Genomic DNA, 15,652 nt, shown 5'->3' on the forward strand with positions numbered 1-15,652 from the left:
GAACATAGCACCAGTTTGAGATGTCCGCCCTACTTTTCAACAGTCTGCCCTAAGGTTGGCACTCATGGTCGTGAATCACTCCAAACAGCGTGATAATGGCTAAGACAAAGAATACCATAAATCACAAATGCAAACAACGCCTTGAAATATGGACTTCAAAGAGCAGAGCAGAATAAGGGATACGGATAATTTTACTATGAGATTTTCTGGGACATTGAACCAAGGGCAGTCTGATCTGGCTATGGGAGCCAACTTTGGCGTAGTGCAAAAAGATGACATTTTTTGTCTTGCTATAGGCCAAAGTAATACTTGCGTGTTCTGTAACTCTAGTGCCTTTGCAATGATGTTTTCTATACTGTTCATACATTCACATTTATTTCAATGTGTCTTATTTTTATTATGCTCTAAATATGTACATTTGCCAATAAAGTATTTTATAGTCAAACCAAACTGAAGTGACTATCTGATATGTCTAGATCTTCCTCCCCAAACAAGAAGGAAGATATGGGCCATCTTGGGCATGGGAAAAGCCAAAAGAGCAACAGGATACTATGCAGTGTTGTTGTAGCCTTGTTGGTCCCAGGATATTAGAGACACAAATGGATGAGGCAGTATCTTTTTTTGGATCAGCATCTGTTGGTGAGAGAAACTTTTGAGAGCTTACAGAGACTTGAAAAAGAACTCTGTGTAAGCTCGAAAGCTTGTCTCTCTCACCAACAGATATTGGTCCAATAAAAGATACTACCTCATACACCCTGTCTCTCTATAGGATTCTAGGCACTTACAGTAGCTATCTGCGTATGTGGTGATAATAAGTGTATCTTCATAATGCTAAAGACATTTATTTTTAAAGTGAACACCTAGGATTTGTGGAATCAACTGGAATAAAGTTGATAGTAAATAGGATGAAACTATATTTTAAATGTACCTGTAAACTGTTTATATTTAGTACTTCCTTCATTTGATGTTTCAAAACTGACTGGCTGTCCCAAGAAAGACTGTAGTTTTTCCTGAAAAATTTGTTTTGGAGTCAAGTTCAAAGGCAGATGGAATTCCGTTTTCTCTGACCTGAAAGCATATCAAGAAACTATTAATTAATGACAAAGTAAAAACAAAACAAAACAAAAAATCTGTGGAGAAACTAAGGAAATTCTGTGGAAACATCTTTCCTTTTTCTGAAAAAAAAAAACCAAAACCTTCCATAGATAAAATTATTAATCTGAGGCACACTGGCTAAAATGCACATCTATTTAAATCTTGTATCTATTAACCTGGAAGTGTCTTAGGGGAAGGACACTACCTTCTCTGCTAAGTAAAATACTCGATAATACATGATACTATATAATAATGCATGATGATAATTCTGAGTTCCCTTATTTGAAAAAGCATAACTCACCTTAAGAAGTCACCACCACTTTGACAGTACAGATTATAGGCCACACCTATTGAAACGGACATTTTCCAGTCTCCAAGTTTGTGTGCTAGCCACACAGCCTCTGGAATCAGTCCACCAACAAAGAGCAAATCAAGAGCATATTCAGCGGTCCATACAGAAGAAAGTTTCTGGTCTCTAACAGCACTGGCGACCACAGAGTGCTGTAGTGGAACAACTCGAGGGAACCGGTCTATGAAAGAAAAATATGTTTTTAATAATGTTAATTACATACCCTGCAGGTTAGTTAAAATAAATTCAGAGTTTTTAGTTTATAGTGTGGCATTTGATCACACCACCTTGTTGTGTAACTGATCTTTTATTACCTTTATAACATGGTATATGATTTTTAAAAGAATAATACGGGGAAGATCCTCAGCTGGGGAAAGTTGTCATAGCTCCATTAAACTCAGAACTATGACAATTTTCACAAGCTGAGGATCTGCCCCCATAGGCTTTCCTCTATTATCAAGTATCCTCTCCCTGTCTAGCACTTACAGATGGACAGAACAAGTTGCCTCTTAACCTTCTCTTTGCTGAGCTAAATTCAGTGCCCCAAGTCATTGTAACAGAGAGTTCAGGTTGACTAACCGTGTCTTGTACCCTTCCAGAATGTAGAATGCACGTATACTTAAGCCTCTAAAAACAAGAAAATAACTTAAGATACACACCACCCCTACCCCTGCAACTTTTACTCTACTCCCTACAGTAGACAAGAGCCATTGGGGATATACGGAAAGTACATTTCAGCAAGGGGTGCCCTATAATGAGCAGGCATAAGGAATGACTATGTTAATAAGTTATTTTATTTGGTGCAAAGTGTCCCATCGATTGTATTCTCTCATTCATTTCCATAGATTCCAACTGCCCTTCACTGTGTGAGAGACAGCTGTATTGACTGGTGCAGGGATTACTTGCCATAGCTCACTCTGTGAGATGAAGAGAGGTATATCTGCACCCAAAAGGTATCATGCACTGCTTATTTCTGTGCTGAGTTAAGTGGATTGTGCAAGCCACAAGTCTAGTCTTGCCATGGAGATTTGTAGCATAAGAGAAAGGGGCTCCGCACAACCCACAGCATCAGGGGAAGATTGCAGAAGTAGAAAGTTGCCCATTAATCTTAATTGGGTGTTTCCAGTCAAGGTGTTCAGAACACCATGTGGAGTTGAATACAGACTGACTCAACCTGACAGGTGTGAAGTGATCCATTCACCTTGTGGGGGTGCTCTTCTCTCCACTCTCCCAAAGTCTACCCCATCCTCTGTTGTGGAGTACCTATTTTCGAGACAAGGCATGTGAGCTTTACAGCAATGTGAATATAAAAATCAGCTCCTTATTGTGAGGGATGCGTCTGAGGAACTAACCCCAAAAGTAGCACCAAGAAGCATACCCCTGCAAATGTCATGGCAAATCAATACTTTAAATAATATCACTATGCACATGACTGTTAGAGTATTTTTAAAATTACAAGCTCATAACATCAGGAGCATATGGTATGATTACATTACCCTAATGTTGCTTACTACATCTTCCCTTTAGTTAATTAAAACTATTTTCCTTGACAATACTTCCAAAGTGAAAACAGAGAATGCATGTGGATGTTAGAGCACTTTGAAATATCAGGTCTTAAACCAGAAACTCTGCTCTCAGGGCAAAACTTCCCAAAAAAACCCTTGCAGAATGCAGGCAGAGAGTACCTAATGTGCAAACACACATTCCCAGAAAGCTGCCAAGGGCAGGACTAAAACTCACCCTAGAAGGTGCTGCTTGGATTTAATGGCCACAGCATGTCAGCTTGAGTCAGCCAGTTACTCTAATGTCAGGCTGCTTGGAACACCACAGCTTGCAACAGAGCCCCAGTCCTTTTGCACATGCACAAATTATTTTCTCAAGCCACACTGTAGATTCAATTTATATCCTGAATAAACTTTAATATACTGCTTCTTTCCCCAAAAGGGTAGTGTGTATCAGACAATAGCTGAGATTTATCCTGATTGGGGGATATCAAATTGAGGAGGGGCAGAACCAGAGTTTGAGCCCCAGATGTGTGTAAAAAAAGGCATTGCAAGAACTGTAAAATTTTGATGTCACATTATTATAGTTTTTAGGGAGGGCTGTATCTTGGGAATCCCTTGTTCAAACAACCTCAAATTTGGATCACTAACTACTCTGGATATCCATGAGGCACAGCAATTTGCAAAACAATCCAAGTAAGTATATGGATTATAGAATAAACTGAGAATACTCTGTACTATAGTTTTTAACTATGACATGAAAGTTTAAATAATTTAAACATGAAAATATTCTCAGCAATTACCACAGCTACAAAATATTTGTTTTGCTAGCACAAAAAATATTTGCAAAAATATCTTAAAACAAAGTATAATTTTATCCTGAATACTAGTAATTATAAAAAATAAAAATCACATATCTAAAAATACTTACCCTTTTAAAGTTAGGCAACATTAACACATAAATAAAAACATAAATCATAACACTGAATCAGAGCCAGTTAAAATATTTTTTGTTTAACAGAATACCTTGGTTGATGTGAAGTGGAGGTAGAATATCAACTTTATGTGGGGGAAGTATATAAAGCAGCTGATTAGTGAAGTAGGCAGCCATGAATCGTGCCATGGACCGTATTACTGCCACTGCAGCTTCAGGATGAACATCCCTTATCATCCACAGTTCATATTGAGAATGTTCAGCATCTAAGAGAGAGATATCTAATTAAAATGTTTTTGACAATAACAAAAAATTGCTATAAAAATGTAGCGCTAGAACTGTTTAATTATAGCCAACACAACTGTTTTATTGAATAAACAAACTGTGGTCCTACTCATTTCCCCTGACGGTATTCCTGAGCCTTTTAAAACAGAAAACATAGAAGCCTCTTACTACTAATGACTAGTTAGTAACAATTCCCTTTGAAGATTTCTTACAACTATAGATGGGCCCAAACCACTAAGTTTAGATCCGGGACTGACTCTGAACTTTCCCAAAGTTTTGATTATTCAGATCTAGGACTCTGATTCAGCCCTTTATAAAGCAAGGGGCTTAGTCACAAAATTTTTATCCATATAAGAATACAAAATGTTTCCAAAGTCTGTGTGTTTGGATTTAGGATTGTGACCAACTCTGATCTAATACATTACACACACACACACAAACACATAATATACATACATACATACATACACACACACACACACCCCACACACACAGTCCACTAAAGTCAAAAGAAGTCTTCCCACAAACTTCTGTGATTTTGGATCAGGCTCTAAAAAAAGGAACTTAATCATCTCACACACAAACTATAAAATTATACAATTAAAGCTGTCTTCCAAACACTCACTCTAATTATTACAGATTAGACAGACGTTCTGCAGTCAAATATTTTTGAGAGACAGAAATACTGATTCAGAAGTGGGGCATTAAGGAATTAGAGGCTGAAGAATGGAAATAATTAAGAAACTCTCAGCTTCTGTCAGAATTACACAGAAAACCCATTTTCCATCCCTGAAGAAAAAAAGATGTATTCTGTCTGCAGGGAGCTCTTAGAATTTTTTGAAGGGAATCATGGAGTCAAGTTCTTACAGGGGCATACAAGTTAGACACCAGGTTATCTAAAGAACATAAACATACATTAGTAAACGGATCAGATTTTTTTTTTTTAAAACGTGATAAACATACCAGAAAAATCTTCTCTCTGCCTTACGGACAGCCGAGATCGTCTTAGTATCTCTCTCACAAGATGATCGCTCAGCCCCTGAGCCTCACTTAAGTCATAGTGATACAGGTGGCAATATAATATAGCAAGATAATACCTAGTTTGAAGAAACTGTGTCCTCTTTTCTCCTACATTATAAAAGGAAACAAATGCAGAATTGTATATTCAAAAGCAAAGGAAGATAAATATAGGTTCAAAGAGTCAGTCTCACACACACACACACACTCCCAGAGAGGGAGTTGCAGCTGTAATCCAGTATGCAGAAAAACAAATGAGCATAAAAAAAGATGCAGAAAGGCTCAACACAGCAGATGCCCCTCACCTGAAATTGCCTCTGTGTAAACATGATACACCTAAGGATCCATAAGTTATAGAGGGAGCAGAACTGGAGGGCAGACATTCTAGAAGATGAGATCCTATTGCAAACCAGTGCATTATCAGTCAGAAATCTGCATGGGAGTTAATTCTCCTCCTTGAAGTAAAATGTAATACTGTTGCCAAAAAAAGTGAACATCATTCTGGGGTATATTAGCAGGAGTGTTGTAAACAAGACTTGACAAGTAATTCTTCCATTCTACTCAGCACTGACAAAGCATCAGTTAGAGTAGCGTGCCCACTTCTGGGCACCACACTTTGGGAAATATGTGGGCAAATTGGAGAAAGCCCAGAGTGGAGCAACAAAAATGATTAAAGATCTAGAAAACATGACCTACAAAGAAAGAATGAAAAAAATTGGTTTGTTTGGCCTGGAGAAGATAAGACGGAAGGGGAACATAACAGTCTTAAAGAGTGTAAAAGGTTTGTATCAAGAAGAGGAGTGACAAATTGTTCTCCTTATCCACCAAGGACAGGACATGAAGTAATGAGGTTAAATTGCAGCAAGGGAGATTTAGATTAAACATCAAGAAAAAATTCCTAACTATAAAGGTAATTAAGCACTGGAACAAATTAGCTAAGGAAATTGAGGCATCTCCATCATTGGAGGTTTTTAAGAACAGGTTAGACAAATACCTATCAGGGATGGTTTAGATAATACTTAGTGCTGCTTCAGTGCAGAGGACTGGACTAGTTGACCTATTGAGATCCCTTCCAATTCTACCTTTATATGATTCTATCATAGCTCAAATCATGTCAGACTTCCATTCCACCTGACCCCTCTGCTTTTTCCTTCCCTCTTCCAGCCCTGCCCTCTCCTTTCCATTTTTGCATATTTGTATATGGTTTTTTGCTATTATTATTTTTATTTTTATATTTACCCCTACTCTAACAAGTTACATCTCTGTAATACTATCTGACTTTGTATTAGCTGGTCTTGAAGCTTTGACAAGTGTGAAGTTGTGTAACTGCATAATTTTATTGGATATCCTGTGAAATGTGCAGTATTTGGTGACAAATACAAGCTGCAAGTAATCTACCTTTTTGCATTTTTATTGTTTCTTTAGGAAAATTAATTTTAAAAAATCATAAAACCTCCTATATAACCGCTGTCCACTCGGCATACCTGAGAACTATTCCTCTCCTAAGATATGAGTGGCTGTCCCCAAAAGGTAGCCATGTAAAGATTCTGGAGCACTTCTTTCCTCCTTTCTACGCTCTATAAATACAACAGGGGTAAACAGCAGGGGAAGAGAAGAGCTATTTAATCTAGAGGACAGTGCTGCTACAAGAACAAACGGATATAAATGGGCCATACATAAGTTTAGGCTGGAAATCAGAAGGAGGTTTCCAACCATCAGAGGTTTGAGGTTCTGGAACAGCCTTCCAATAGGAATAGTGGGGTCAACCTAGCTAGTTTTAAGGTAGAGCTTGATAACCTTATGAACAGTATTATCCAATGGGGTTGTCTGCAATTCTGGGAACTGCACTCAATGAACCAGGAAGTCCATTCCAGATAGTCTACTCGCTCACCAAATGGATTTTCAGCTAGAATTTTTTATTTAAAACAAATTCCCCCTTTAACTTTACAACTTCTGTAGTAATTGTCCTTTGGTTTTTCAAAAGTACTTAAAAGTCTTTTGGACTCAATTTTTATTCCTGAGCAAATTTTGATTTCAGGATAACTCTGGAAAATAGGTATCTTTTACAAAAAGTGCTAGCAGCGTGTTAACTACAGCAGAGAAGTATGAACAGCCTTGTCAGAATATTGTGCAAACATCTGAAAACTGAAAAGATGAACACGACACCATTTTTCCCTTGCCTTTTGCTTTGGTTTCTTGAAGAGCCCTCTTCCACAGATTCACAGATTCTTCATATGAGCCTAGAAGAAACTGTTCCTCACCTTTAAAAAAAATACAATATAGTCAACAAAGTATGTGAAGTATTCACATCTTTTCACACATACAAACACACAAATATATATCTGTTTCTATTTCAGTTCAAATCTTTGCCTGTTATTAAATATATGATTTTTAAACACTATATCAGAGAAGCTGTCATAAATGGTAACACAATTCCACAGCAGCTACTACATGTGCAAATTTCTCAGTGGCTGGAAAACCACTCTTATTCCAGACAAGTGACTATTTGGGAGAAGGGGGGTGAAAATAATAATTCTGAATTACAGACTTTTTTGGGTTAAACATTTTTGACTGCTAAATCACTATTAAAGTGGAATTAAAATTGGTTACAACCTCTTTCCACAAAGCTTTCATAAACTAACTTTTTAGCATACTAACAGTAAATTCAGAAATGCTAAGTCAGGGGAGGCCAACCTGTGACTCCGGAGCCGCATGCAGCTCTTCATAGGTTAATATACGGGTCCTTGCATAGGCACTGACTCCGGGGCTGGAACTATAGATGCTAACTTTCCAATGTGCTGGGGAGTTCTCAACCCCCTGCTCTGCCCCAGGCCCTGCTCCCACTCCACCGTTTCCCCCGAGCCTGCCATGCCCTCGCTCTTCCCCCTCCCCACCACAGCCTCCTGTGCACCGCGTAACAGCTAATCGCATTGGGTGGGAGGGAGGTGTGGGGAGGGAGCGGGAGGCACTGATTGGTGGGGCTGTCGGCAAGCAGGAGACGCTGCAGGTTGGAGTGGAGGGAGCTGATGGGGGGCTGCTGACATGTTAGTGTGGTTCTTTTGCAATAAACATTGGTAAATTCTGGCTCCTTCTCAGGCTCAGGTTGGCCGCCCCTGTGGTATGTGTAATTAAAAACTTTATGGTTCAAAAACATATAATATCTTATTCATGGTGATAAGCATTTCCCGTTACTTTTTCCAACTTTCACATCACCTGCTTTGTTGTTTTAGTAATAAATAATAGCAGCTCAAATTTATATAATATTCCCTTTCAATCCAAAAGGCAAATCTCCCACTGAAGTAAACTGGATTTTGCCTGCATGAGAACTATAGCGCCCTATCTACACATAAATGAAATGTTGGGAGGTAATGGGTGAAAGCCAGGTGAACAACCAGCATAACAATGGGAGGATGGAACCTTTTTGCCAAAGACACCATTATCAGCAAACTCCTACGCCAGAGGAAAGTGGCATGGAACTTTGAATACAATCTCTGTTTGTAAGATCTCAGCTGAAAAACAAACATACAGTGAAGTGCCGGAACTCCATTTATCTACTTCAGAAGAGACAAAACTGTCTCAACCTTGTCAGGATTCAGATTTGTGGTACCAGGATGCCTAAGTATTTCAAATTGATTCAGCAAACTGAAGTCAGTGGAGTTTTTCCATTGAGTTCAACAGGTTTTGGATTAAGCCACTAAACTATACGTAGAAATATTGTTAGCCATAAAATATTACGATGCTTCAGTTGTGAGTCCTCAGAAGTTTGATGAATTCCAACTATAATTATCTCAGCAAATAAATTACAGATCAAGTCAGTTATTAATTACAAATAAGTTGTACCTAATCTAAAATTCAGTCCATACAATTGTCATCTGATTACAGTTCCTTCCAATGTACTAACCAATCACAGAATTGAGCTTCTGGGTTTGTTCCAAGGTCTCTCCTGAAGACTGCAGGACTGCCTGTATATGACCTAGAAGTTGTGCAACAATGGATTCTTCATGTGCAATCTTCATTTCAGTTAATGGTTTGCCATCCTTAGATATTTTTCTGTTTAGTTGAGTCCGATACCAAAGCACTTGTTTATATAATAACCGCCACAATATCATCAACCTGCAGATCAAAAAGTAGTACACTATCACTAACAAAAAATACAGGTTAGTTGAAACAGAGGGATAATTCTGTCTTATTCCTCAAACTTACTTGTTATTTTGTATATTATATTACAGCTAAAGTAATATTTTCTTGAATGTTTCCACCATAATTTGATTTTCAGCTCTATATTTCCCAATTATAATTTTTTCATTAACATGTTCATATATTTTCTTGGATATTCTTAAGAACCATATTTTATGTATTGTTTTCCTTTTGTTCACTAAACTTATTGTGCAGAATGTTGATTAATAATTTACAGCTTTTAGTGTTCAGAAGAATCATACTAACTCATGCACCCAGGTGTTGCTCCCACACTGTTATTTGTTTTATTGAACTTAGTACAAACATAACAGTACCTTTGTCAAATAAACAAATATATGACACTGTATTTCACTCTAATAGCATGGAATTACTATGCCTGCTTGAACAAATTACCACAATCTTTTCAGAGTATAGAGTGGTGATGAGATAAAATGCTGCTGTAATTCTTCTTTAATAAAACAATGAGAAACTAATTAAATCCCATTTTTAAAAAGTTTTAACGCACATTAACAATCATACCTGTTTTCTGGCTTTTCATTGAGTTTTACTGTCTGAGGAGGTATCTTAAGCAGAGAATTCAGTGAGCGAAATTTCTGAGCACTGCTCCCATCAAGAACTTGAAAAATAGGCACAATCAGGGAGTCAAGCTCTATAGTAGTGTTAACATTGGAGGATGCAGACATTATCTCATAACAAGGTGTGAACTTCCCATTTAGACTATGTGCAACCATCTTCAGCAAACAGAAGCACCCCAAAAGGTATTCTGAGAACAACTGATCTTGGAGCTGAATAAGCATCAGTTTTACAGTCTGTGATGTCAGCTTTACCAAATGCCCAACTGTCTGTCTGTCTCTCACATCCCAGTACAGGACAGTTAAACACTGTTGAAAATGTTTTAAGATGCAATGCATCCACAGATTATATTTTTCAGACTGGTTTAAAAATGCATCATGGTTTAGTAAAGAGCTTTTACTGAACTGGAGAATGCTGAAAAGGTGGGTAATGCAGCCTACTGTGTAATTCAACAGCATATCTTTTTCTTGCACATTTTTTGAAATCCCTATCCCCCAGGCTGCAAGAAGGTTTTTCTGAATTGAATTTAGTTCCATAGATAAATCATCTTTTGCATCAGTATCATCTTTCGCATGAACAGTGTCGAACATTGATGCAAATTCCAACCGGCCTTGATCAGCTCTACTGAAAAATGAATTTGGTCCCTGGCTGCAGAAAGTAGAAGAGTTATTTTGAAACTGCTTGTCATCATCAGATTCCTCTTCATAATCCTAAATCAAAAGGAAAAAACACACATGTAATCTGATTTGTGTCTATTTTCTTGAAAGCAAGGCTAATGAAGGGGCACAGTGAAGATTAACAGGCCTTATATACGAAACCTCTATGCATTCTAAATAACCTAACATTCAAAAAGCAATTAGCACAGAGTGTGTGTCTGTGTCTCTGCCTGTGGACTCTACTCCCCACTCCATTTGCTGCCCCAAATAATAAGGATGGAGCTATATAATCTCTCTGACCCAATGGTCCAAGAACCATTCTGCAAAGCACAAGATATGGTGGCTCAGAATGCTGGTAAAGAGGAATTTGCTTCTACAGAAGATATCCTCAAAAAAAGTATCCAGCAGATTTGAAAGGCTGCATGGTGAGTTTGACATACAGCCATTTTTCCTAAAGAGATGTTAAGATCTATGAAGTACACAAGTAGCAATACATGTCAAAGCTTAACACTCAGAATAGATTTCTTTGTTACAGTTCAAGGTGCAATTCCCAATTGAACTAGATTTTGAACAGCAACAGAAAGGGACTAAACAATATGCATTTTATTAGCATGCATTTCTGGAAAAGTAAATTAATTTCTGAAAAAAATCATTTGTTTTAAGAAGACGTTTGAAAACCATTAACATCCTGCTAAAATGACTGATAAGAAAATCAGTGCATTTTCTAGACCCTATAAGCCAAAATAAAATTAAAATTCTTCCTAAGAATTTGTTTAATGTAAAATCATTTAAGCAAATTTAGTAAGAGTAGAATATTCAGAATATGACTTAAAAAAGAGCTCAGGTTAATTAGATTTTTTTTCCATATTCAGAAATTAGATCAGATGCATTAATTATACAGTAAATACAAAAGTGCTGTTAAATACCTGTAAATCTGCTGCTTTCTCACTCAGTTCTGCTGTTTCTTCTTCTTGCAGGAATTTTGGAATGGTAGAAAGGGTAGAATTTTGGTTTCGATGCTGTTTCAGTAGGCTAGCTTTTAAAGAAGACAATGATCGCAACTGCAGCCTTTTCCCTTTCGACTGTAGGAGACAAAAAGTAAGAGAAACTACCTTAATATTATTACATATTTGTCTGTCTCTGGTAACACCCACAACATGCTAGATACTTTCCAAACATAAAAAATTATTCCTGACCTAAAGAACTTACAATATGAGAGCCAAACAGGCAAATACAAAGGGCTATGGGAAAGGGGCAACACCACCAGTCAATTGTTTTTTTCCCCTACATATCATGGCAGAAGCGGGTCTTCAGGAGGGATTTAAATGCATGGAAATAACAGACTGACGGACATAGTATGGATATTCTATGCATACAAGGCAGTGGGGAAGAAGGTGCAGAAATGCTTGTGGGAGAAGTGGATCACCACAGATCACAGTGTGCGCTTGTACCCCTTCACAGTCCCTTGTGAGTGCATCATTCCTAGTAATACGATTGGGGGTCCACTTCCCTCAAAAGAGAGTCCTGCAATTCTGTCACTCAGACTGCATACTAGGCTTCAGAAGGGCCTATTTTGCTTGGCTTCTTGTACAAGTCTTCTGTCAGGAGCTTTAACAAGAAAATATATGCAATGACACAGCTCAGCCTCTTCAAAATGAAGTATTATTTATTAGCCAACAAGAACACAGTATTCAGAGAAATGGGTTACAATAACCAAGAAGGTTTAAACATAACTATTAACCAAACTTCATTCTTTCCTTAAAAAGAAAAGGAGTACTTGTGGCACCTTAGAGACTAACCAATTTATTTGAGCATAAGCTTTTGTGAGCTACAGCTCACTTCATCGGATGCATACTGTGGAAAGTGCAGAAGATCTTTTTATACACACAAAGAATGAAAAAATACCTCCCCCCACCCCACTCTCCTGCTGGTAATAGCTTATCTAAAGTGATCACTCTCCTTACAAGATGTATGATAATCAAGGTGGGCCATTTCCAGCACAAATCCAGGGTTTAACAAGAACGTCTGCGGGGGGGGGTAGGAAAAAACAAGGGGAAATAGGTTACTTTGCATAATGACTTAGCCACTCCCAGTCTCTATTCAAGCCTAAGTTAATTGTATCCAATTTGCAAATGAATTCCAATTCAGCAGTCTCTCGCTGGAGTCTGGATTTGAAGTTTTTTTGTTGTAATATCGCAACTTTCATGTCTGTAATCGCGTGACCAGAGAGATTGAAGTGTTCTCCGACTGGTTTATGAACGTTATAATTCTCGACATCTGATTTGTGTCCATTTATTCTTTTACGTAGAGACTGTCCAGTTTGACCAATGTACATGGCAGAGGGGCATTGCTGGCACATGATGGCATAAATCACATTGGTGGATGTGCAGGTGAATGCGCCTCTGATAGTGTGGCTGATGTTATTAGGCCCTGTGATGGTGTCCCCTGAATAGAGATGTGGGCACAGTTGGCAACGGGCTTTGTTGCAAGGATAGGTTCTTGGGTTAATGGTTCTGTTGTGTTGTATGCAACACAATACCAGCAACCACATACCAAGTATAAAAAGATCTTCTACACTTTCCACAGTACGCATCCAATGAAGTGAGCTGTAGCTCACAAAAGCTTATGCTCAAATAAATTGGTTAGTCTTTAAGGTGCCCCAAGTACTCCTTTTCTTTTTGCGAATACAGACTAACATGGCTGTTACAAGGAAAGAATGACAGGTTTCAGAGTAAGTTGTGAAATTTTACATCTTTGGACATTCCTACTCCTGGGCTGAGACAGACAATCAACCACTGCTGCATTCTCTCAGTCTCTCTCTGTCAGAGACTAACCTTCAGCCACTGCTCCCCTGTCCATCGCTTCCTCTCTAGGCAGGGGTCTTTAATGGATTAGAGTCCCTTTGATCCTAGGCTCAAGCCTGGGAAAATAAACCTGGCCATCCGCCTTGGGTCAGGCAGGTGAAGATTTCCCACTGAAAAGCTCCCCCACAGTTCTGTTGAAGACCCTTGGCATTCCCTCTGGAGGGATCTCATCTCTGTCATTGTTTCATTTCCCGTTTTGATTAAATCCATGCAGTCATACAGACTAATATCAGATAGATAAATTGAGACACATGTAATATTCATAGAAATAATACAGAAATCTCCCACATTCTCCACATAGACAAACACCTGTGGGAGAAGTAGTGTGTTAAGGCTGCCATCCTTGGCAGTTCAGATAAGATGGGGGCAATGAAAAAAGAGACAAGGACTAGTATGTTGGGAAGGACAAGGTTATGTAGGCACCTGGATGGAATAGGGAAAAAAGCTTGAATTTCATGTAATATAGGAGAAGCTGCCAGTGGAGGAATTTAAAGAGATGGATAACATGGTTAGAATAACAAGCAAAGAAACCACTCTGGTAATTGTATTTTCTAAATACTGGAGGTATCAGTATTCCGAGGGGAGGAAGATGTTACAATAATCAAGAGGGAAGATCATCAGATAGCCTGAACAAATGTTTTAGCTGTAAGGATAGAAGGAAGAGATCAGATCCCTGGAACAGATAGATATTTTGAAGAATAACTGGCAGGATTTCTGTACAGCTTGCGTAAGTGGGAAAATGGAGAATAAGTAGTCAAAGATGATCTTCAGATTCATGGTGTTACCCTGCATTAAGTTTTTAAGATCTCAAATAAGGGCTCTACTTCTGATTCACTTCTTTTAATATGTTTTCCTATTCAACAAATGTAAACTGAAATACTAAAAAAAAAAATCATGATCAATTACAAGGTCACAGTAATGTAATACTTCGCTTTCTATGCCTCTATGGTTTTGGGTGCAGTGTGTTAATAAATCTGGACATATCTATACCCTGACAGATATGTTCTTGTTCATTAGCACTGGGAAATTTTACATCCAGGCTGACTGCCTTTCAATCAGCTTGCCTATAACTTCATCTCCCTGCTGGATACTCTCAATTTATCAAACTGCAATGGACCTATATCGCCACGTATTCAACCTAATTCATATCAAACTCGTCTTCTCTTCCCACCCCAAATCTATCAGCAATCATTCTCTCATCCTATTTGATTTTGTTCTTCCTAAACGGTCTTCTTCGTTCGCTAACATACATGATGCCTTTAATCCCCGTTCAAAGAATCCTTCTCCTCTTGATCTCTCAGTTGATCCCATAGATAATTTTACTGATACTTACAATTCCATCCCTTCTTAGGCTTTTAAGAGAATTTCACCCCTAAATTCTCACATCCTCTCCCACTGTTCCAATTTATCCCAGTAAACAGATCATCTCCATAAACTAAGTATACTTGCTGGCACCTGCAAAGTGGTGGTGATGCAAACTGGTTTCAGCTTCCATTGGGATATATGGAAATCCCATTTTACGCTTAACATTGAATGAGTCTCTGTGGGGGGCTGGAAATAGAGCTGAAAGGTCTGTCAGCTCTAAGTTTTTTGTTCAAACTTCGCCCCAGTTGCTAGTGACTGAAAACTGTTACCCTCCAATAGCTGTTGATCTATGTGAAATGAGTTGCTGGTTTCAATCCAGTTGCTATGGAGTTCAATGGAGTGATGATGTTCACAGTACAACCAGAAACTTCGTTGACTGTCTCGACAGAGACCAAAGACTTAAAATGACAAGGAAGCAAAATTACCTTCTTACTCACTAGAGGTGGCCTATGCAGAACAGGGTTGAGGTATAACAAGTCGCTGTACTACCATTTTTTGTTCTCCATGGGCATATAAGAAAATCCAGTTTCACTTAAATTCAGAGCCTGATTTTCAAATCACTGCCATTCTAAGTCTGCCTCAAAACCTTCCTCCACAGAGCACTAAAAGGAATATATCATGATTGTTCTTTCGAAGACTAAACAGGCACATGACTCCACAGTTGCCTTTGAAAGCATTTTGTAATACTCTGTTTGAAAGAGATTATAGTGTTTACTATTTTCTCCTTTTGACTAAAAATTCATCATTAAAAAAAAAACCTCTAATGTAAAAAAACCCACACACACACAAACAAACAAACAAAACCACCACCACCA

The 15,652-nt window shown here is 38.2% G+C and overlaps 1 protein-coding gene across 1 annotated transcript in view; it reads right to left on the reverse strand.

Annotated features, from left to right (window-relative positions):
• CPLANE1 (ciliogenesis and planar polarity effector complex subunit 1) overlaps window positions 1–15,652 on the reverse strand; it is a 181,289-nt gene that overhangs the window by 120,535 nt on the left and 45,102 nt on the right. The window contains exons 12-19 of the mRNA XM_077816770.1: window positions 11,535–11,690; window positions 9,899–10,662; window positions 9,084–9,295; window positions 7,363–7,443; window positions 5,129–5,293; window positions 3,973–4,146; window positions 1,397–1,625; window positions 929–1,068 (exon numbers count right to left, since the gene is read on the reverse strand). Of these exons, the coding sequence (XP_077672896.1) occupies window positions 929–1,068; window positions 1,397–1,625; window positions 3,973–4,146; window positions 5,129–5,293; window positions 7,363–7,443; window positions 9,084–9,295; window positions 9,899–10,662; window positions 11,535–11,690 (1,921 nt within the window). The remainder of the gene's footprint in view (window positions 1–928; window positions 1,069–1,396; window positions 1,626–3,972; window positions 4,147–5,128; window positions 5,294–7,362; window positions 7,444–9,083; window positions 9,296–9,898; window positions 10,663–11,534; window positions 11,691–15,652) is intronic.

This window comes from Eretmochelys imbricata, chromosome 5, assembly GCF_965152235.1.
Source record: "Eretmochelys imbricata isolate rEreImb1 chromosome 5, rEreImb1.hap1, whole genome shotgun sequence".
Taxonomy (NCBI): Eukaryota; Metazoa; Chordata; order Testudines; family Cheloniidae; genus Eretmochelys; species Eretmochelys imbricata.